General features: G+C 44.6%; 1 protein-coding gene across 2 annotated transcripts in view; it reads left to right on the forward strand.

Moving 5' to 3' along the window:
- The window catches only part of LOC136844907 (tyrosine-protein phosphatase 10D-like), a 273677-nt gene that overhangs the window by 167255 nt on the left and 88925 nt on the right, over positions 1–17497 (forward strand). For both annotated transcript variants that reach the window (XR_010855005.1, XM_067114230.1), the window contains exons 8-13: positions 7793–7896; positions 8717–8882; positions 9174–9296; positions 9467–9604; positions 9889–9994; positions 10442–10605. Coding sequence is in view for 1 of the 2 variants with exons in the window: in XM_067114230.1 (XP_066970331.1) it covers positions 7793–7896; positions 8717–8882; positions 9174–9296; positions 9467–9604; positions 9889–9994; positions 10442–10605 (801 nt within the window). In the remaining variant the exon portion in view is untranslated. The remainder of the gene's footprint in view (positions 1–7792; positions 7897–8716; positions 8883–9173; positions 9297–9466; positions 9605–9888; positions 9995–10441; positions 10606–17497) is intronic.

A 17497-nucleotide genomic window follows, 5' to 3' on the forward strand; every position in this document is an offset into this window, starting at 1 on the left:
CTTGGAATTTCCACAACCACTTAAAGGTTCATAAAGGACACGTTGTTTGCTAGGATTTAGGGTCGCTGACCATTTCCTCCCTTCCATTGACAATTATGAGATAAAAACTGCGAAATCAGAGTAAACTACATTATAAAGTATAGATTTCTTATCCTCTTCTCCTGTAAAGTCACCACATCGACGTCAGCGGAGTGCTTCGAAGGCGTCATTAATTAAGTCTCTGCTGAGCAAGTTTTCTTTGGTGACTTCCCGCTTTCTTCACACTCAATTCGTCACGCCTAACGTGCCAGGTCACGCATTTTCTACCATTTCAACCTTATGTGTATTTGTCCAACTGTCATAAATCATGTATCGTATGTTTCTTTATTCGCAGGCATCAAGACTGTATCCATATTGAAGCTCTATACGTTTTTGTATTGTAAATTGTACTTGTTCGCCGAATATTATTGTTAATTGTTTTTGACATCAGGTCACGCTCAATGTCATTGTCTTCCGCGGTTCGGCGCCAATCAGCCGCTATATAAACTGCCTGAATCTGTAATAAAGCAGCAGTAACTTTTACCTGCTCGTTTCTTTTGCACCTCTTACAGTGGTGACCCCCCGGAGTATCCCGGAGCCATTAGCGGACCGACACGGCGACTCGGTCTTGGCTCCAGGAATCCTGCAATGCTCTTCGCGGCCTAAACACGGCGCTGTAACCAGCGTTTGAGCTTGCTGACTCTCGTCGGCAAACCCCACCAGCATCACTAGCGGACCCACACGGCGCACGAAAGTGCGTTCTGACGCGAGTACCCCACTCCAGTAAGAGGGCAAAGGAGCAAGCATGGATGCAGGTATCCTCCTTCGTGCACTTAATCAAGGACCTCGCGGACTCGGAGGTCTACTTTCCTCCCATCTCATCCGCTCCCGTCCCCGCACCGAGGCCCTCCCGCACCTCCACACCCACGCCAGCGCTCCGAACACTCCATGGCCCGGCAACACAGTCGCGGACCGCCCTCACCATAAAGTTGCCACCTTTCATACAGGGGAACCCAACGATGTGGCTGCGCAGGGGTGGCGCACCTGACGGACGAAATCCTGCAGGCTGACACGGTGCTTAACGCCCTCCCAGAGGACATATAAAGAAAACTCATCTCGCGGGTGCCCGAGACACAAACCCTCACATACAACGTCGCAAAGAAGATCCTCCTCGAAACGTGCTCCCTACCTATCTACGAGCTGGGGCCGCCCGTGCTATCGACCTCGCCGTCAACCCACGGCACAACCTCAACGCAAGAGACGCATGGAGCATGGTCGTGGACCTTCTGTCACTGCCAGATTTCGACGGCACGAAAAAGTGACAGGAAATAAGCTTGTCGCGGGAGATCTACCTTCGCCAGCTCCTCCCAGAGGTCCGCACCCAGATTCCTCACCCCTACACCATGCCTCTCGATGACCTCATCGAAACGGCGCAGCACCTCACGGACTGCGTGCAGGCCACACAGCGGCTAAAAGCGCCCACACAGTCGGTCAGCTCCGTCCAGCCGGAAGAAGAAGTGGAGCAGGGCATCAACGCCGTCGCCAGGAGACGTCCACCGACCCACAACAAATGGAGTTCCCCGGGCCTCTGTCGCTACCCCAAGTGGTTTGGCAAGGACGCCCGAAACTGCCTGCCACCCTGCTTGTTCGCCCGTTCAAAAAAACGGGGGTGGCAGCGGCCAGCAGGACAAACCACCATGGCAACCGAAAAACCCAGGGACCCAGAACCAGTAGGCTTCTATGTCCGTGACACCGTCTCGGCAGGATGATGCTGGTCGACACAGGGGCCTTCAGATCGATCTTCCGGCATCCAGGGAGGACCGCAGCCAGAAACCAGACCAGCCACCTTCCTGACAGCATCCAACGGATCCCCATCCTCTCCTACGGCACCAGGCCCTGTCGATCTACATCCTGGCCAAAATTACTCCTGGGACTTCATCGTCGTGGGCGTAGGAACCCCGTTCCTGGGGGCTGACTTCCTGGCGCGCCTTGCCTGCTAGTCGACGTGAGGCATAAAGCGCCCTCCTCGATACTGACTCCTGCCGGTCTCTCCCATTAACAGCGGGACCCAAGGTGCCCACCATCAGCTACGTCGCCCCCCACCAGTATGCACACCTGCTGACGGAGTTCCCCGAAGTTTTCAAGCCCGAACTTCGACAAGTCCCCGGGGCCCCAGCCAAACATGGCATATACCATCACATAACAACTAAAGGCCCCCCGACACATGCCAAGTTCCGTAGGCTTCCCCCACAGTGCCTGCAGGAGGCGAAGAAGGCATTCGCAGAGATGGAGCGGATGGGAATCTGCAGAAAGGCCTCCAGCCCATGGGCCTCCCCCCTCCACATGGTGCAGAAACCGGACGGCTCCTGGAGACCTTACGGCGACTACAGACGTCTCAACATTGCAACAGAGCCCGACCACTACCCTTTGCCCAACATGCAGGACCTCACGGCCTCCTTTCACGGAGCCAAGGTTTTCACTAAATTGGACCTTCTTAAATCATACTTTCAGGTACCTGTCGCACCAGAGGATATACCAAAGACCGCCATCATCACGCCGTTCGGGTCCTATGTGTTCGCCTTCTCCACCTTCGGATTGAGGAACGCCGGGGCGACCTTCCAGAGGCTCATGGACAGCATCCTCGGGGACCTGAAATTCTGCATCTGCTACGTTGATGACATCCTCATATTTTCCAGGTCTCTCAGTGAACACCAAAGGCACATCAGGGCAGTCCTGCGGCGCCTCCAAGAGAACAGCCTCGACATCCGTTTTGACAAGTGCATCTTTGGCGTCCAGAAAGCAGACTTCCTGGGCCACGAGGTATCCCCCCGCAGGCGTCCGCCCACTCACGTCAAAGGTAGCAGCCGTAACCAGGTTCCCAACCCCCACCTCCGTCAAGGCCGTCCAGGAGTTCCTCGGGATGGTGAACTTCTGAGACAGTTCATCCCCGGATCGCACACACCACGGCCCCTGACGGAAGTTCTCAAAGGCCAACCAAAGTCCCTGTCTTGGGGACCCAGCCAGCAGCAGGCCTTCTCCCTGACGAAGGCCGCCCTCGCCGAGGCAACTGCCTTGGCACACCAGATCCCAAGGCCCTCCAGCTGACGACGGATGCCAGTAACGTCGCCTGTGGTGCTGTCCTGAGCAGGTCATCAACGCGCCCCCAGCCCATCGCCTTCTTCAGCAAGAAATTCAATCCCACAGAGACCCGCTACAGCACCTTCGACAGGAAGTCTGCACGATGTACCGCATAGTCCGGCACTTCAAGTTCCTCCTGGAGGGGACACCCTTCACAATCTTCACGGACCACCAGCCATTGGTTCACGCCTTCACGAAGCAGGGGACACATGGTCTTCCAGGCAGCAGCGCCACCTCTCAGCCATAGCCGACACCTGCTCCGTCAGGTACCTCCCCGCCAGAAAAACCCTGTAGCAGACGCCTCTCCAGAGTCGAGTTGAATGCAGTGCAGCTCGGGGTAAACTACAAGACCTCGCCAGAGAACAGGCCGCTGACCCAGAAACCCCAGCCTACTGCACCGCCATCACGTCCCTTAAGTGGCGGGCGTGAACGTGACCCTCCCCGGAGGCCCAAGTCTCCTGTGTGACATCAGTATGGGCCAGCCCCGCCCCTTGGTTCCAGCCTCACATCGCCGCCAGATATTCGACATAATTCATGGCCTCTCACATCCCTCTGGGAGATCTATGGCCAAACTGCTCTCAAAAAAGTTCGTCTGGCATGGGGTGCAGAAGGACGCCACGTCCTGGGCGAAACAGTGCCTGCAGTGTCAGACCAGCAAGGTGGGGCGTCACTTCGGCCACATCCACGTTGACGTCGTCGGGCCCCTTCCCCCATCAGGCAGGTCCAGATACCTCCTGACGGTGGTAGACCGTTCGACAAGGTGGCCTGAAGCCACACCTATGCAAGAAGCCACCGCCAGCGCATGTGCCAAGGCCCTGCTTTCCAGTTGGGTTAGCCGCTTCGGCGTCCCGGACCACATCACAACTGACAGGGGCCCCGCCTTCCTGTCCGAATTATGGTGGCCAACGGCCTGGTCGAACGGTTCCACAGGTCCCTAAAAGCGTCCCTCATGGCCTGCTGCACCGCCGAGGACTGGAAACATCAGCTGCCGTGGGTCCTCCTCAGTTTGAGAACCGCCCCCCAGAGCTGACGGCACCCTGTCTGCAGCCGAAAAAACCTACGGGAGCCCCTTGGGTACCGGCGAGCTTGTGACAGAAGATCGCCACACCCCATCACTGCAGAGGCTCCGCGACGTGGCGGCAAGTTTGCCCCTTGCAAGCGCACGCATAACCGCAGGTCAGCCACCTTCACACCGCCAGAGCTGTCATCCGCCACCCACATCTTCATCAGAGTCGGCGCCGTCTGCCCGCCACTGACCAGGCCTGGGGGCCCTTCCGCTGCTGGAGTGGAACAGCAAGGCATTCTGCTGGCACTCCTGGGAGGAACGACTGGGTTTCAATAGACCACTTAAAGCCCGCCTTCCTGCAGGAGAGCACCGGCGTCACCACATCACCTTCCCCGCCCAGCCCCCGCAAACGGCGGGCGCGCGGCCGTCCCAGGAAGGGCCCGCCCGCACCAGCAACCCAGCACCCTCACGCGCGGGTGGCCCCTCCGTTGTCTTCGAGAAGCGTGGTACCCTTCAGCACCCCAGCAGATACACAGATTAGTCAGACGTGTCCCACGTCTTGGGGGGGGGGGGGAGTATTTGTAAAGTCACCACATCGACGTCAGCGGAGTGCTTCGAAGGCGTCATTAATTTAGTCTCCGCTGAGCAAGTTTTCTTTGGTGACTTCCTGCTTTCTTCACACTCAATTCGTCACGCCTAACGTGCCAGGTCACGCATTTTCTACCATTTCAACTTTATATGTATTTGTCCAACTGTCATAAATCATGTATCGTATGTTTCTTTATTCGTAGGCATCAAGACTGTATCCATATTGAAGCTCTATACGTTTTTGTATTGTAAATTGTACTTGTTCGCCGAATATCATTGTTAATTGTTTTTGACCTCAGGTCACGCTCAATGTCATTGTCTTCCGCGGTTCGGCGCCAGTCGGCCGCTATATAAACTGCCTGAATCTGTAATAAAGCAGCAGTAACTTTTACCTGCTCGTTTCTTTTGCACCTCTTACACTCCTCCTGTTGTTGGCCATTTCCCTTCAAACCACTCTTTCTCCCATTTCTCTCGTGGCGGAGTTCTCTTTGCTTCCATCTTAGTTTCCTGAGAATTCCCGTGATTTCAGTGATTAGTGTAATAGTGAAAACAAAGAAAGGTTTTCATTCGACTGAATCAGTAGCTTCATTGAACATTACTTGTTCATGATGAGCACACAACTTGACTGCCTCAGCATGATCAGGTGGTTGTCATGGTTCCTTTTTCATACCAACAGCCATTGCACTGAAGCCTTTTCATGTTGGAAAATTTCAGTTTGTTCTTACTTGAATATCTAAGCTGTAACAGTTCAGTAGGGCTCCACCTAGTGCTTAAGAATTGTATTTGGTTAATCTTTTGTGGACCGTGATCCTGTATCCATTCTTAATAATTCCTTGAATAAATTCATCCTGACAGTGAACAGTCAGTGTGATATTCTAATGTGTACGTGATGCATCGGCTCTGTCTCCAAGTTCAAAAGAACTACAGCTGCTTTGTACTTCGTTGCCCACACACTGCTGGGTATGGGCATCTCTTCCTCTCACCCTCATAACTGATAAAGGTTGCTTTTGGCAGACATTCTATTTACTGGTCACTTCCCCTATTCCTTTGGCATCTTCAGTCCAATTATAAAATTCTGTAAGGAGTGATCTATGGATATATATATATATATATATATATATATATATATATATATATATATATATATATATATATATATATATATATATATATATATATATATATATAATATGTGAGTGAGTGTGTACACCAGATAGATAGTGATATATAGACAGATAAAAAGATGTAGATATAAAATGCCATAATAAATTCTGCCTTTGATATATATGAGTGCTATAACTGATAATTAAATGAGAGAATTATACTTCAGTTCTGAAGCAGAATTTGAACTCGTGTCTCCTGATTTGGAAGCATATAGCTTTTCCAGTACTATGTACGAGACAGCTTTCCATGTAGTTATACTTTAGGCAAAACAGCAGATAGGCTTATAAGTGCCACTGACTTACGAACAAGAGAAAAATTTTTTCCTGTAGTGAGTTCTGTATTGCTGTGTGTTTGCAGTTGGAAAAGACAGTTTCAAATCCTGCTTGAGGGCTGAAGTTCATCTCTGTCTTACAATTGTTAGTTACAGTATTCATTGTATCATGTTAGGACCCGTCGAATTGCCATGCGAATTAAAATGTAATCATGAGCTTCCTGTTAAGTGATTGAACTGACGGCAGACGCAGCCCAGACATCCTTATTAAATTCGAAACATAAAAAAAAATCCTTCTATTATTTTATTCTTTCAAGTTTGCTATCTAAGATTTTCTTGATGGTTTCCTTGATTGCAGTTACCCATGTAGTGCATTTTGAAAAAAAGACCCCCCCCCATTTCACAACTTAATCAAATCTCGTTCAGTATTTAGTTCTAGTGCATGAGAACTTTAATTTTAATGTTTTGAGGGTTTGGACACTATATCCTTCCTTTATAAACCTTAAGAATATTCCTGTATTGATTCGTTGCTTCCTGGAATCCTCAATTAATATACTCCCATAAAGTTCTTTTCATTAAAAAGACAGTATTCTGAAGCGGAGGAGTTGGATCGACTCTGTGTTCGAAGTTCAAAAAACCTAATCTCTCTTCCAGGGCCTAGATCGCGCTCTCTTCATAATATTACGCGTCTCCTTCTACTCACCGTAAAGACAGTTCTTGGTGGGGTCTTCATTTAACGGATCCTCTCTCCATCATTGCAATTTTCAGCTCATTTATGGAATGCCGGTACTTGTCATCATTGAGTGAAAAAGCGTTGCGTTACTTCATGGAATAATAATAATAATCAATCATCATCATCATCATCAGCAAAAGTAAATTCATTAGTGACAGATGTATGTGTATGTGTGTGTCAAGCGAGATCAATAAAAAAAAAAGTGACCGAAACTTTACCACCAAAAGGCGGTGGGAGATTTCTCTGGAGATGACACCTGGTCTTCGGCGCGTCCTTCTGTGCAAGTATGTTCTTTGCAGATTTCATGAATCTGTAATAAGTTTAAAACTTTGTCGGCGTTAGCAATCGAAGTTTTTGGTTTCTTCCTTTTCCAACACGAGCGCCACACACACACACACACACACATATATATATATATATATATATATATATATATATATATATTATATTATATATATATATTTTATATATATATATATATATATATATATATATATATATATATATATATATATATATATATATATATATATATAATATATATATATATATATAAATCAGATACGCACGTGATTTTTTTTATTGAGCCACAAATATTGTTAATATCAAATTCATTATACTTTTGCTGTAACTTATACCCAAGGGGAATTACACTTAATAAATGCACTTGATCACACCAGAATTCTAACCTGGCCCTTGAGTTTACATACAACGGTAAACAATCGACAGAATATTTTATGTGAATGTGATCTTATAATTTCCATAATATAAAGATTCAAGTTTTCATTTTCTGTATTGCCAGCTTCAGGGCGCTCGATAGACAGTATCTGCATAATCTTGAATTCAGGATTCTGACTATTTCTTCATATTTCAGGTCCATTGCCAGTGACAGATTTGCAGGCCAGAGAAAACGAGGCGACGCACGAAGTGACATTAACGTGGAAGGATGCGGAAAATTCAATACAAGATCATTATAAGGTAGGGAATGAAGGGATTGTTATATTGTGTATATGTGTGTGTATATATATATCTATGTGTGTGTAATCGTAATTGCCTCCAGCGGCGAATGACAAAACGGGCCACTGTGAACATCCACCAACCATGTTTTCCCTGTACTTCATCGTCCACAAATCTCCAGTCTCCCTTATTATACTTCTCATCCAAGTAGGTCTGGGTCACCTCTCAGGCGCCCATATATGAGCAGCAAACATTATCATGTATTGTTCTCCCAGTGCGTATGTATGTGTAATATATATATATATATATATATATATATATATATATATATATATATATATATATATATATATATATATATATATATCTATATATATATATATATATATATATATATATATATATATATATATATATATATATATATGTGTGTGTGTGTGTGTGTGTGTGTGTGTGTGTGTGTATGGTAGTAAATTTTCAGTTAAAATATTGACTAATAAGGCTAAAAAAATCAAGAGAATGGGTAATAAGTGAAGTAGAGCTAATGAGAACGAGAAGCTTAGAAATCACCAAAAAAAAAAAAAAAAAATAGGAGCACTGAAGCTTCCAGTTTTCCTCTCTCACTTTTAAACCTAAATAGTTGTCAGCTGTTTTTTATATAACTTCATGCAGAAATAGTGGTATGTGGTGCAATTAATGCTATTAGGCCATAAGCAAACCCATAATAAAAATTTGCAAGGATTCAGGCAGGGCCTGTACCCCCATTAGTCCGGATCTTTGTTTTCACATGTATTTTATTAATGATAGTCAGTAAAACATAAGTGGAGTTTTCTAATTTCAGGCTTTATACCAAGAAGTTGAAGTGTTCAATGGTGACTCTAGAACCAAAGTTGTACTAGATACGGTTGATGTTGAGGAACTCTACCCTGGCAGGAATTATTCACTGTCTGTTTTTGCCATGTCTAACAATATCGAGAGTGAACCAACCATTGGATACATTGCTACAAGTATGTAGTTAAAATTGCTTTTGATGACTATAAGCTACAAGTTCTTGACGAAACAGTGTTAGAATAATGCTTTAGAGTTATGTTCTTAGCTATATTACATTGACCATATTTTAAGTTGTCTTTTTTATCATATTTAGTTTTATCAGTTTATAGTTATAGGAAAAATGACATTTTATGTTTTAATGTGTTATAAAAGCATTGAATTGCAGTATCTTGTATCATAGATATTATGATGTAGCTACCAAAGGAAGGCCAGTTACGTATTACTAATTTTTGCTCATCCTACAACAGAACCAGCTCCACCCATAATTGAAGAACTTCAGTCAATTCCACAAGGGCTTAACATATCTTGGAAGAGTGATGTCACCTCTCGACAGGACAAGTATGCCATTGTTTATGCCAGGAATAACACAGGTAGTTTACGTGGTTGCTGTATAAGTGTAAGAAATATAATGGTGTTGAGTATAGATGATTTCTGTTATATCTGTAACCATTGTTAATATGTCTTCATATGAAGCATGTTTCAAGCACTGAACTTTGGTTTGTACCAGAAGATATTTTCTGAATGGATGTCACTTTTTCAGGCAAGAGTATTACTCGGCAAACAGTCGACTCCCATATTACGCTAACTGACCTGTTCCCTGGGGCTGGTTACGAGGTCAAGGTGTATGCCATATCTCATGGCCTTTGGAGTGACCCTCACATAAATTTCCAGGCTGTTTGTAAGTACAGGTCTTATGGTGATCTTTGTGCCTTATAATTAAATTTTAATTGGATTTTTAGTATATGCAGTTTACATATTAAATGCTACATTATATTAAAGAACGAGACTAGCATTTTAAACAAAGTTGATTTCACAATGGAGATAAAAATTACAGCACACTTAATGTATACAGTTTTATGAATAGTATGGCTTGGTGAAGGTGTCGAGATATCCACTCTGGGAATCAAAACTTTAATTGCCTGGCAGTGAGCAGAGTATGACAAACTAATCTTATTTTTGCAGACCCCAACCCTGTTCGAAGCCTGACAATAACGGAAGTATCAAATACATCAATTACCTTATCTTGGCAAGCTCCTATTGAGAGTCTTTTTACTCATTACATAGTGAGGTGTGTATGTGGTTTTATAATTGTTGTATTTCTTCTATAATGGGTATATTTTCCCTAAAGCAAACTTACACCTGTTCACCTGTTTCTTCCATCTAAAGTATTCCCCTTTCAAGTTCTGATTGATACAGAAGGAATTCATGTAGGGCTGCTAAGTAAAACTGTGAAACCCATCAATACATGTGAATGATTTTTATTATTGAAAAGAGATATTGGAACATAAAAAAAGGATGTGTAAGCTTGATAAAAATATACTGTTTGATGGAATGTTTGAGGTGAAGAAAGGGATAGTTTGTTGGCATTTGGACAGGTGTACAACAGTGTTGCTGATTCACATATGTGTATTTAAGCTTGTCACCCTCTTGGTGTTTGTATCCACTGCCAACGTTGATGTAGATGAGAATGAAGAGCTTGGATAAGATTACCCTCAAAATTTCTTATCCTTGGTAGATATCGAACCACAGAAGCTGAGAGCTGGACCAACTTACCTGCTATCAATACAACAGGAGCCACTGTAGATAACCTGGAACCAGGGGAACGTTATGTCATCCAGGTCAGATCAGTTTCATATCATGTAGAGAGCTTCACAGCAGAAGAAGTTGAACGGACTGTTCGTAAGTACAATAAGTGGATTTTACTCTGTATTATTACAGGTTTCAGTTCTATAGTAAACATTTTATTTAAAAAAAAGTGTTATTAAAACTAATAAAATTAGGCTGATGTTTTTAGTTAGGGATTTTGATTGAAATCTGATAAATGCCTTTTCTCTATCACATTGTTAGAAATGAAGATAAGCATATTACCATGATGTGACTTGGATAATCATTTACAAAGAAAAGCAGATAATGACAGTTATGTTTGTCTGTGTGGTACTCTTATACTAGATTATTGTTCTCAAAAACAATTTTTGTTAAGTTTGCATTCTAAAAAGTAGTATATGAAGTTTGGTGTAAATGCTGATGATGGGTCCCTGCTAACACAGACACTATGGGAAATGAAAATATATAAAGCAGCCAAGGCTGTAACTGTTATGACCAGAATGAATATTGAATATTTTTTTTGTGAATATCTACTAGAAAACATTGCATTAATAAATGAAAAAGGTAGTGGAAAATGAATTTGATAGTAACAAATTACAAAGGATTCAACCCATTGTTGGACTGTTGTGTTCATTAACAAAAAGTGCCACATTAAAATAATTTGATTCCACTATTGTTCACACTCGTTTGGCCCATAGGCAGAGAATGTAGAGCAACTCTTACGATTAAACATGTTTTACATGACTCAAGTTTTCAAGCAGCAAAAATGTCTTTAAAATAAATTACATAAATAAATTCGGTAAGACTCTTCAGCTTTCTTAATTTAGCTACTCACTGAACATTTAAGTTGTAATTTATTAAACGTTAAATACAAAGTAGCCAAAAAAATTTGCATTTTTAGGATTTTTGTATTTCAAGCAATACAATATATCCATATTTTCTTTCACTAATTTTGATTTTATTTGGGTTTCTGTTTGTGCTGGCTGTCATCTGCTGATAAGATGCATACTAGTGCCATCTATAAAAATGGTATCAGAACATGAATGTTTAAAAATAAAAAAAATTATTGTCATGGTGTGTTACAGAGAAAGCACATCTGTTGACATAAAGAACTAAGTCTAAATGTATTAATTCTTATAAATTGGTAGATATTTTTTTACCCGTAGAAGTAATGCGTTAGAAATGTCTCTAATTTTTCGAGGAGGAGTAATGGTACCTGCAAAGAAAAACAGTGGACCCTATGAAAAAAATTCGTGCAAAATAAAAATGTACTTGATTTACCAATAGAGTGAATGCATCTGATAAACTATACCAAATGTAGGAAATAAAAAAAAATATATCTAAATTGCAAAATTTACACAACAGACCAAATGTACCCAGTGTACCAGACAGGTGCATTTTGTCCATTTTATGTTTTGTGATTTTAATATGTTTGCCATATGGGGTGCACTGCATCCATTTGGAGGATTTGTTTGTTGAGTACATTTTATTCATTGGGTACTTTGATATATTTGGTATACTGCATACATTCTCTTTTTGGTACATTTTGCTCTTGGTCACTTTATGTATAATGGTACAATTTGTCCACTGGATTTTTTAAAACATGGCCTTCAAATTTGAAAAAGGGATTTTGACAGAGGAAAAATCTATTTCTGAGGAAGGTCGTGTCACCGGTGAAATTCCATTACAGCACGAATTTCTAGGTATAACAATGCTAGATATACCAGAAAAAAGAGCTTTCAGGAAAGCTGGGGTTACTACCCCAGTCGATCGTCTTTAGAAGACGTCGGTATAATGAAGGGTGAGTGAAATACCACTACCACGGAAACCTACTCGAAAGATCTCTCCTTATCAAAACCCCGAACAGAGCGGTGAGCCGTTACAGCTCCCACACTCAACACCCGCCAGGGGGGCGACACCAGCGCCACCTACTTCATTCCATGCTAGCACTAACCCCAGACTTGGCATGTGCAAGAGGGAGGGAGTACTAGACTAGATTCAGGGAGGGTCACCGGGTGACACGGGACCTTCCTCAGAAATAGATTTTCCTCTGTCAAAATCCCTTTTCTGAGTTCAGTCCCGTGTCAGCCGGTGAAATAGTGATAGAGAATCATGCCAAGACTGCAACTACTGGAAAAAGAAATGGGGTAACCTGAAGAAAAGGCAAAATTTTAACAAAATAATTTTAATTAAGGAATCTCTTCCATGAAGCAAGAATACTTAAAACTAAGGCAACTAAATTTTAAGGCACATTAAAAACTTAACACTACAAAACACTGGAGGTCCCCGGTCTGATGGGGAAAAAACCCCAAAAATCTTAAAATTACTTAAAAGTAAAGTGAAACATGAAATGTGCACAAAACAAGAAATACAACCTTAAAACTATATATGTAAACTTAGGCTAAAACATGTAAGAGACAAGACTAATGAAAATAACACACAGAAATTATCTGGGGTACATGGAGCCAAATAAAAACTGTCCAGTACCCCAAAGAAAAACAATTATGGCTAATCAGATTACAGTTTTCCATCATCAAATACAAAATATCAATATGAAGAGCTAGGCAGTGAGGCATAAACAACCAGGAGAATAAGCAGAGAAGTAAATGAGGCAGGCGGGCGGGAAAGGAAAAGGAAAGGATATAATTATTTAAGGTGGGGAGATGACACTTCCCACTGCTATAGTAGAATATTTCAGGCTTGAGATTTTTAAATAGTGGCGTTTAAACACTAGAGGTGATTTCCAACCGTATATTTTGATAACTCTGAAAAGTCCATATTATGAAAATAATTAATAGAAGTAGCCACTGCTCGAATATCATGAACTTTAGGAACTGAATCTGGGTTGGCTTGTTTAATGAAATATAGAATTTGTTGTCTTATACCATTTAGAGAAAGAGTACCACCTTTCTCCCTGATAAAAAGAGGACCCGACTTACTCTGTGGAGTTCTTGAAAAGGTAAGATTTAAGTGTATGGACTGGACATAAAGATTGGTCTTGAGGAAGGGGCACCACCTTCCAAGGAGACCACCTGTCCTGTGGGTCTTCGTTCTTAGCTAAAAATCTAGGGTCAGGGAGAAGGAGGACTTCTCCGGATGGGAGGAAGTTAACAAAATTATCACCTCTAGTGAGAGCCGACAGCTCTGAAATTCTAGCACCTGAAGCCAAACTAATAAAAATAAAGTTTTCCTTAACAGATCCTGATAAGAGCAATGGAAGTTATCCATCTCTGATGCTAACTTAAGGACGTCATTGAGAAACCAAGTAACCGAATGTGGGCGTGATACTGGTCTCAGACGAGCGCATGCTCTGGGGATGGATGAAAAATAGGAATCTGTAAGGTCGATTTTAAAGCCGTAAAAAATACTTTCTTCAATGCTGACTTGACTGTGGTAATAGTGGCCGGAGCCAGGCCTTTCTCAAACAGTGACCTAAAGAAGGAAACTCCTAAATTAGTCTGTCATGATTTTGGCTTCAGATGCTTTTAGGAAGGAGGCTAACTTTTTGACTGCTGAGTCATATTGTCTAATAGTAGAATCTCTTTTATCTGATTCTAAAAACAGAGTGTTGACAGGGTCAATGTTTGCTCCTTTTGAGCTGCGAACTTTATAAAGTCCATAAAACTAGGGCATTCTGAATCCTTGAGGAAGCTGACACAGTCTTGGTTTGTACTGTCTGGGTCAGAATGGGCTTGGGAATCCGAAGACTCCATAAGCCCAGTTCCTGAAGAAGAGGGAACCAATTGCTCTTGGCCAATAGGGGCTACTAGAGCTGGTTGACCTTTGAATGTCCTGAGTTTGTGTAAAACTTTCAGCAGTAAATTTATTGGAGGGAACAGATAAATTCTCTCCCAATTGTTCCAATCTACTGTCATTGCGTCTGTGGCGAACGCCTGAGGGTCCAGGTTGGGGCCACATAACAGGGAGCTTGAAGTTGCTCTCCGTTGCGAACAGATCCACTTGGAGTCCCGGAACCGGCGGCAAATCCATTTGAAAGATTCCACGTCCAGGGACCACTCCGTCTCCAACGGAGTAGTCCTGGACAGGGAATCCGCCACCACGTTCGGACACCTGCTAGGTGGGTGGCTGACAGGTGCCAACCGTGCTTGTTCGCCAGGAGAAGATAGCTACCATTACTTGGTTTACTCGACCTGATTTGGAGCCGCCCTGTTGATGCAATGAACTACCACTGCGCTGTCTAATACCAACCTGATATGAATCCAATTGGGAGGCGGATTTTCTTCAGCGTTAGAAAGACCGCCATAGCTTCCAGGGTGTTTATATGGAACTGCTGAAACATTGTGGACCACGTTCCTTGTACTTTTGTTTTGGTGAATATCCCCCAGCCGCTTAGAGAAGCGTCTGTGTGGATAACTAGTGCCGGAGGGGGAAACTGAAGTGGAACTGTTTTGGACAGGCCTTTGACTGTGGTCCAAGGCCGCAGTCTTGTCTTTAAGATTTGAGGGATAGAGGAGACCTTGTCTCTGAGCTTGACATTTGCTCGACTCCGCCACACTCTGTTTATGTCTTTTAATTTGGCTTTTAAGAGCAGGTCTGTCACTGAGGCAAATTGAAGAGACCCAAGGACCCTTTCCTGGGACCGACGGGATGCTGATGGATTTTGAGAAACCTCTTGGTGAGAGATGCTATCTCTTTCCTCTTGGGAGGAGGGAGAGATAACGTGTGGGAGGACAGGTCCCACTGGAGACCCAGCCACTGAAACCGGGACTCCGGAGTCAGGCGGGACTTCTCTCTGTTCAGTTGAAAACCCAATGACTCCAGGAAATTGGTGACTATGGACGTGGCTTTCTGACACTCCGGAACAGTTGGAGCCCAAATTATCCAATCGTCCAAATATGCTGCTAGGGATTCCTTGGGACCGGAGCTGCTGTACTACCGTGTCCGCCAGCTTGGTGAATATCCTGGGTGCAATGTTCAGACCGAAGGGCATGACCCTGAAGGAGTAGGCTTGATTCCCGAGTCTGAAACCGAGGAACTGAGAGAAGTTCCGCGCAACTGGGACGTGATAATAAGCGCCTGAAAGATCGATAGAGGTGGTGACGGCTCCACGCGAAGTAGAGTCCGAACCTGAGCTACCGTAAGCATGCGAAACTTGTCGATTTTATGTAGAGATTTAGACGCGACAGATCCAGGATCACTCTTTGCTGATCGGAGTCTTTTTTGGGAACAGTGAATAACCTGCCTTGAAACTTTAGGTGCCTTACTTTCTTTATTGCTCGTTTGTTGAGCAATTCTGTTACATAATCCTGTAGGATTGATGTGGGTGGCTGGTAAAACCTGTTTAGAGGAGGAGGGTTTTGATCCAGCTCCATCCTAGTCCCTTGGACACAATGCTGTGTGCCCAAGGGCTGAAGGTCCATTGGTCCCTGAACCAAAACAGGCGACCGCCTACCTGTGTTCTCTCAGTGGGAGGGAGCGGGTTTGTTCCCCTACCACGTCCTCTTCCCCTTGGGGTGGTGTTAGACCTTCCCTCTGTGAGGGGCCTTGCCCTTCCTCCCCTTGCAACCCTGTTGAGGCCGTGAAAAATCCACGGCCTTCATATGTGGGGGTTGTATGCTGGTGAGGATACATAGGAGGGTGCAGCTGGTTGGACCAACACGTACTGTTGGGGTTGAGACTTAGAGGTAGATGGCTGGGCCACTGCCGAGACCGGGGACGGCTTGACCACCGCCTGATGGTGGGGCCTCTTATGTCTCCTGAACCTTTTTCCTCTTGTCTGGGGGCCGGCCGATTCTGGGGTCTTGCGCTTATAGGCAGGGAATTCCCCACGAGCGCGGGACTCTGGTTGGCCCGTGTAGCCTCAGACATGACGGATGTAACCTCCTCCTTCAGGGAAGAGGTTAGGTCCCCAGATTGAACTTTTAATGAGCTTGTTAGGCTCGTGGCGGATTGTAGCGTCAGCAAAAATGAATTTTCTGCATTCCAGTCTGGCCATAATAAACTCATGCAAGTCTAACTGGAAGCCTCGCCAGGAAAGACTTAGCCAAACCTGGAAAAAATGGTTCGTCCGAGCAGGAGACGGCAGTAGCCTCAGTAAGGCATACGGAGCTCAAGGACCGGGCTAACTTAGTCCCGGGTCTCAAACTCCGCCTTTAACAATGATTCCGGCAGCTTAGGGAGTTGCTCGCTAAACTGCGTGGAAGCGCAAAGAGGGTCCAGCTTGCCTACAGTGAAAGTGGACGGGCGTCACCAGAACTCGTTACTTCCTGGGAATACCAGGGAAGTAGGGTCTGTTTCCCTTAATTGAGGAAAGGGATTCCCCGTCAAAGCATGCTCGGGTCGTGCCAGAGCAATTTTGTCCATGCAAGGAGTGGGAAGATCTTCTCCCAGGGTGAACATCGTGAAATTGCCCTTGAAAGGGGTCAATTTTGTGTTCACTGCCTGCCACTCCGTCAGAGTGCGCAGGAGAGCCCGACTGAGCTTGGTCCCTAGGGATGATGACAGTCTCCCTAGGAACCTTGTCTGACCGAATCCAGGCTTCTTCAGTAAGCCTCACGAAGCCAGGATAAGGGGGCAAGAGATCGGGGGAAGAACTCCAACTCCTCCAACCGTCTCGTGCCAAGACCATCAAGGTCAGTTTGCCATCATGTTGGATGGCCCGGAGGCGTGAACCGCCAAGGGTTTCCGACATCAAGCGGCGGGAGGTCCGCAGTGTCGGGGATAACATACTGTGGTTCTGCTTTAGGTTGTGAGCCAAACCTGCCAGTATGTTGTCATGACTGGCAAACTTTCTGAGATCTTCTCAAATCTCGAATCTAGGTCCTCCGTGAACTTTTTATACAGTTCAGTGGCAAGGGCTTGTGCATCAAAAGAGGCTGGCGAGGAGGGCTTGGTTTTGCAGCCCTCTTACTCGCGCCTTTGCTGGAGGAACCAGACTTGCTCCCGGAGGCTACAGGTCCTGAAACCTTAGCCTTCGACGGGGAAGGGCAATGCCTTCTTGGAAGTC

This window comes from Macrobrachium rosenbergii, chromosome 13 (genome assembly GCF_040412425.1).
Source record: "Macrobrachium rosenbergii isolate ZJJX-2024 chromosome 13, ASM4041242v1, whole genome shotgun sequence".
NCBI lineage: Eukaryota > Metazoa > Arthropoda > Malacostraca > Decapoda > Palaemonidae > Macrobrachium > Macrobrachium rosenbergii.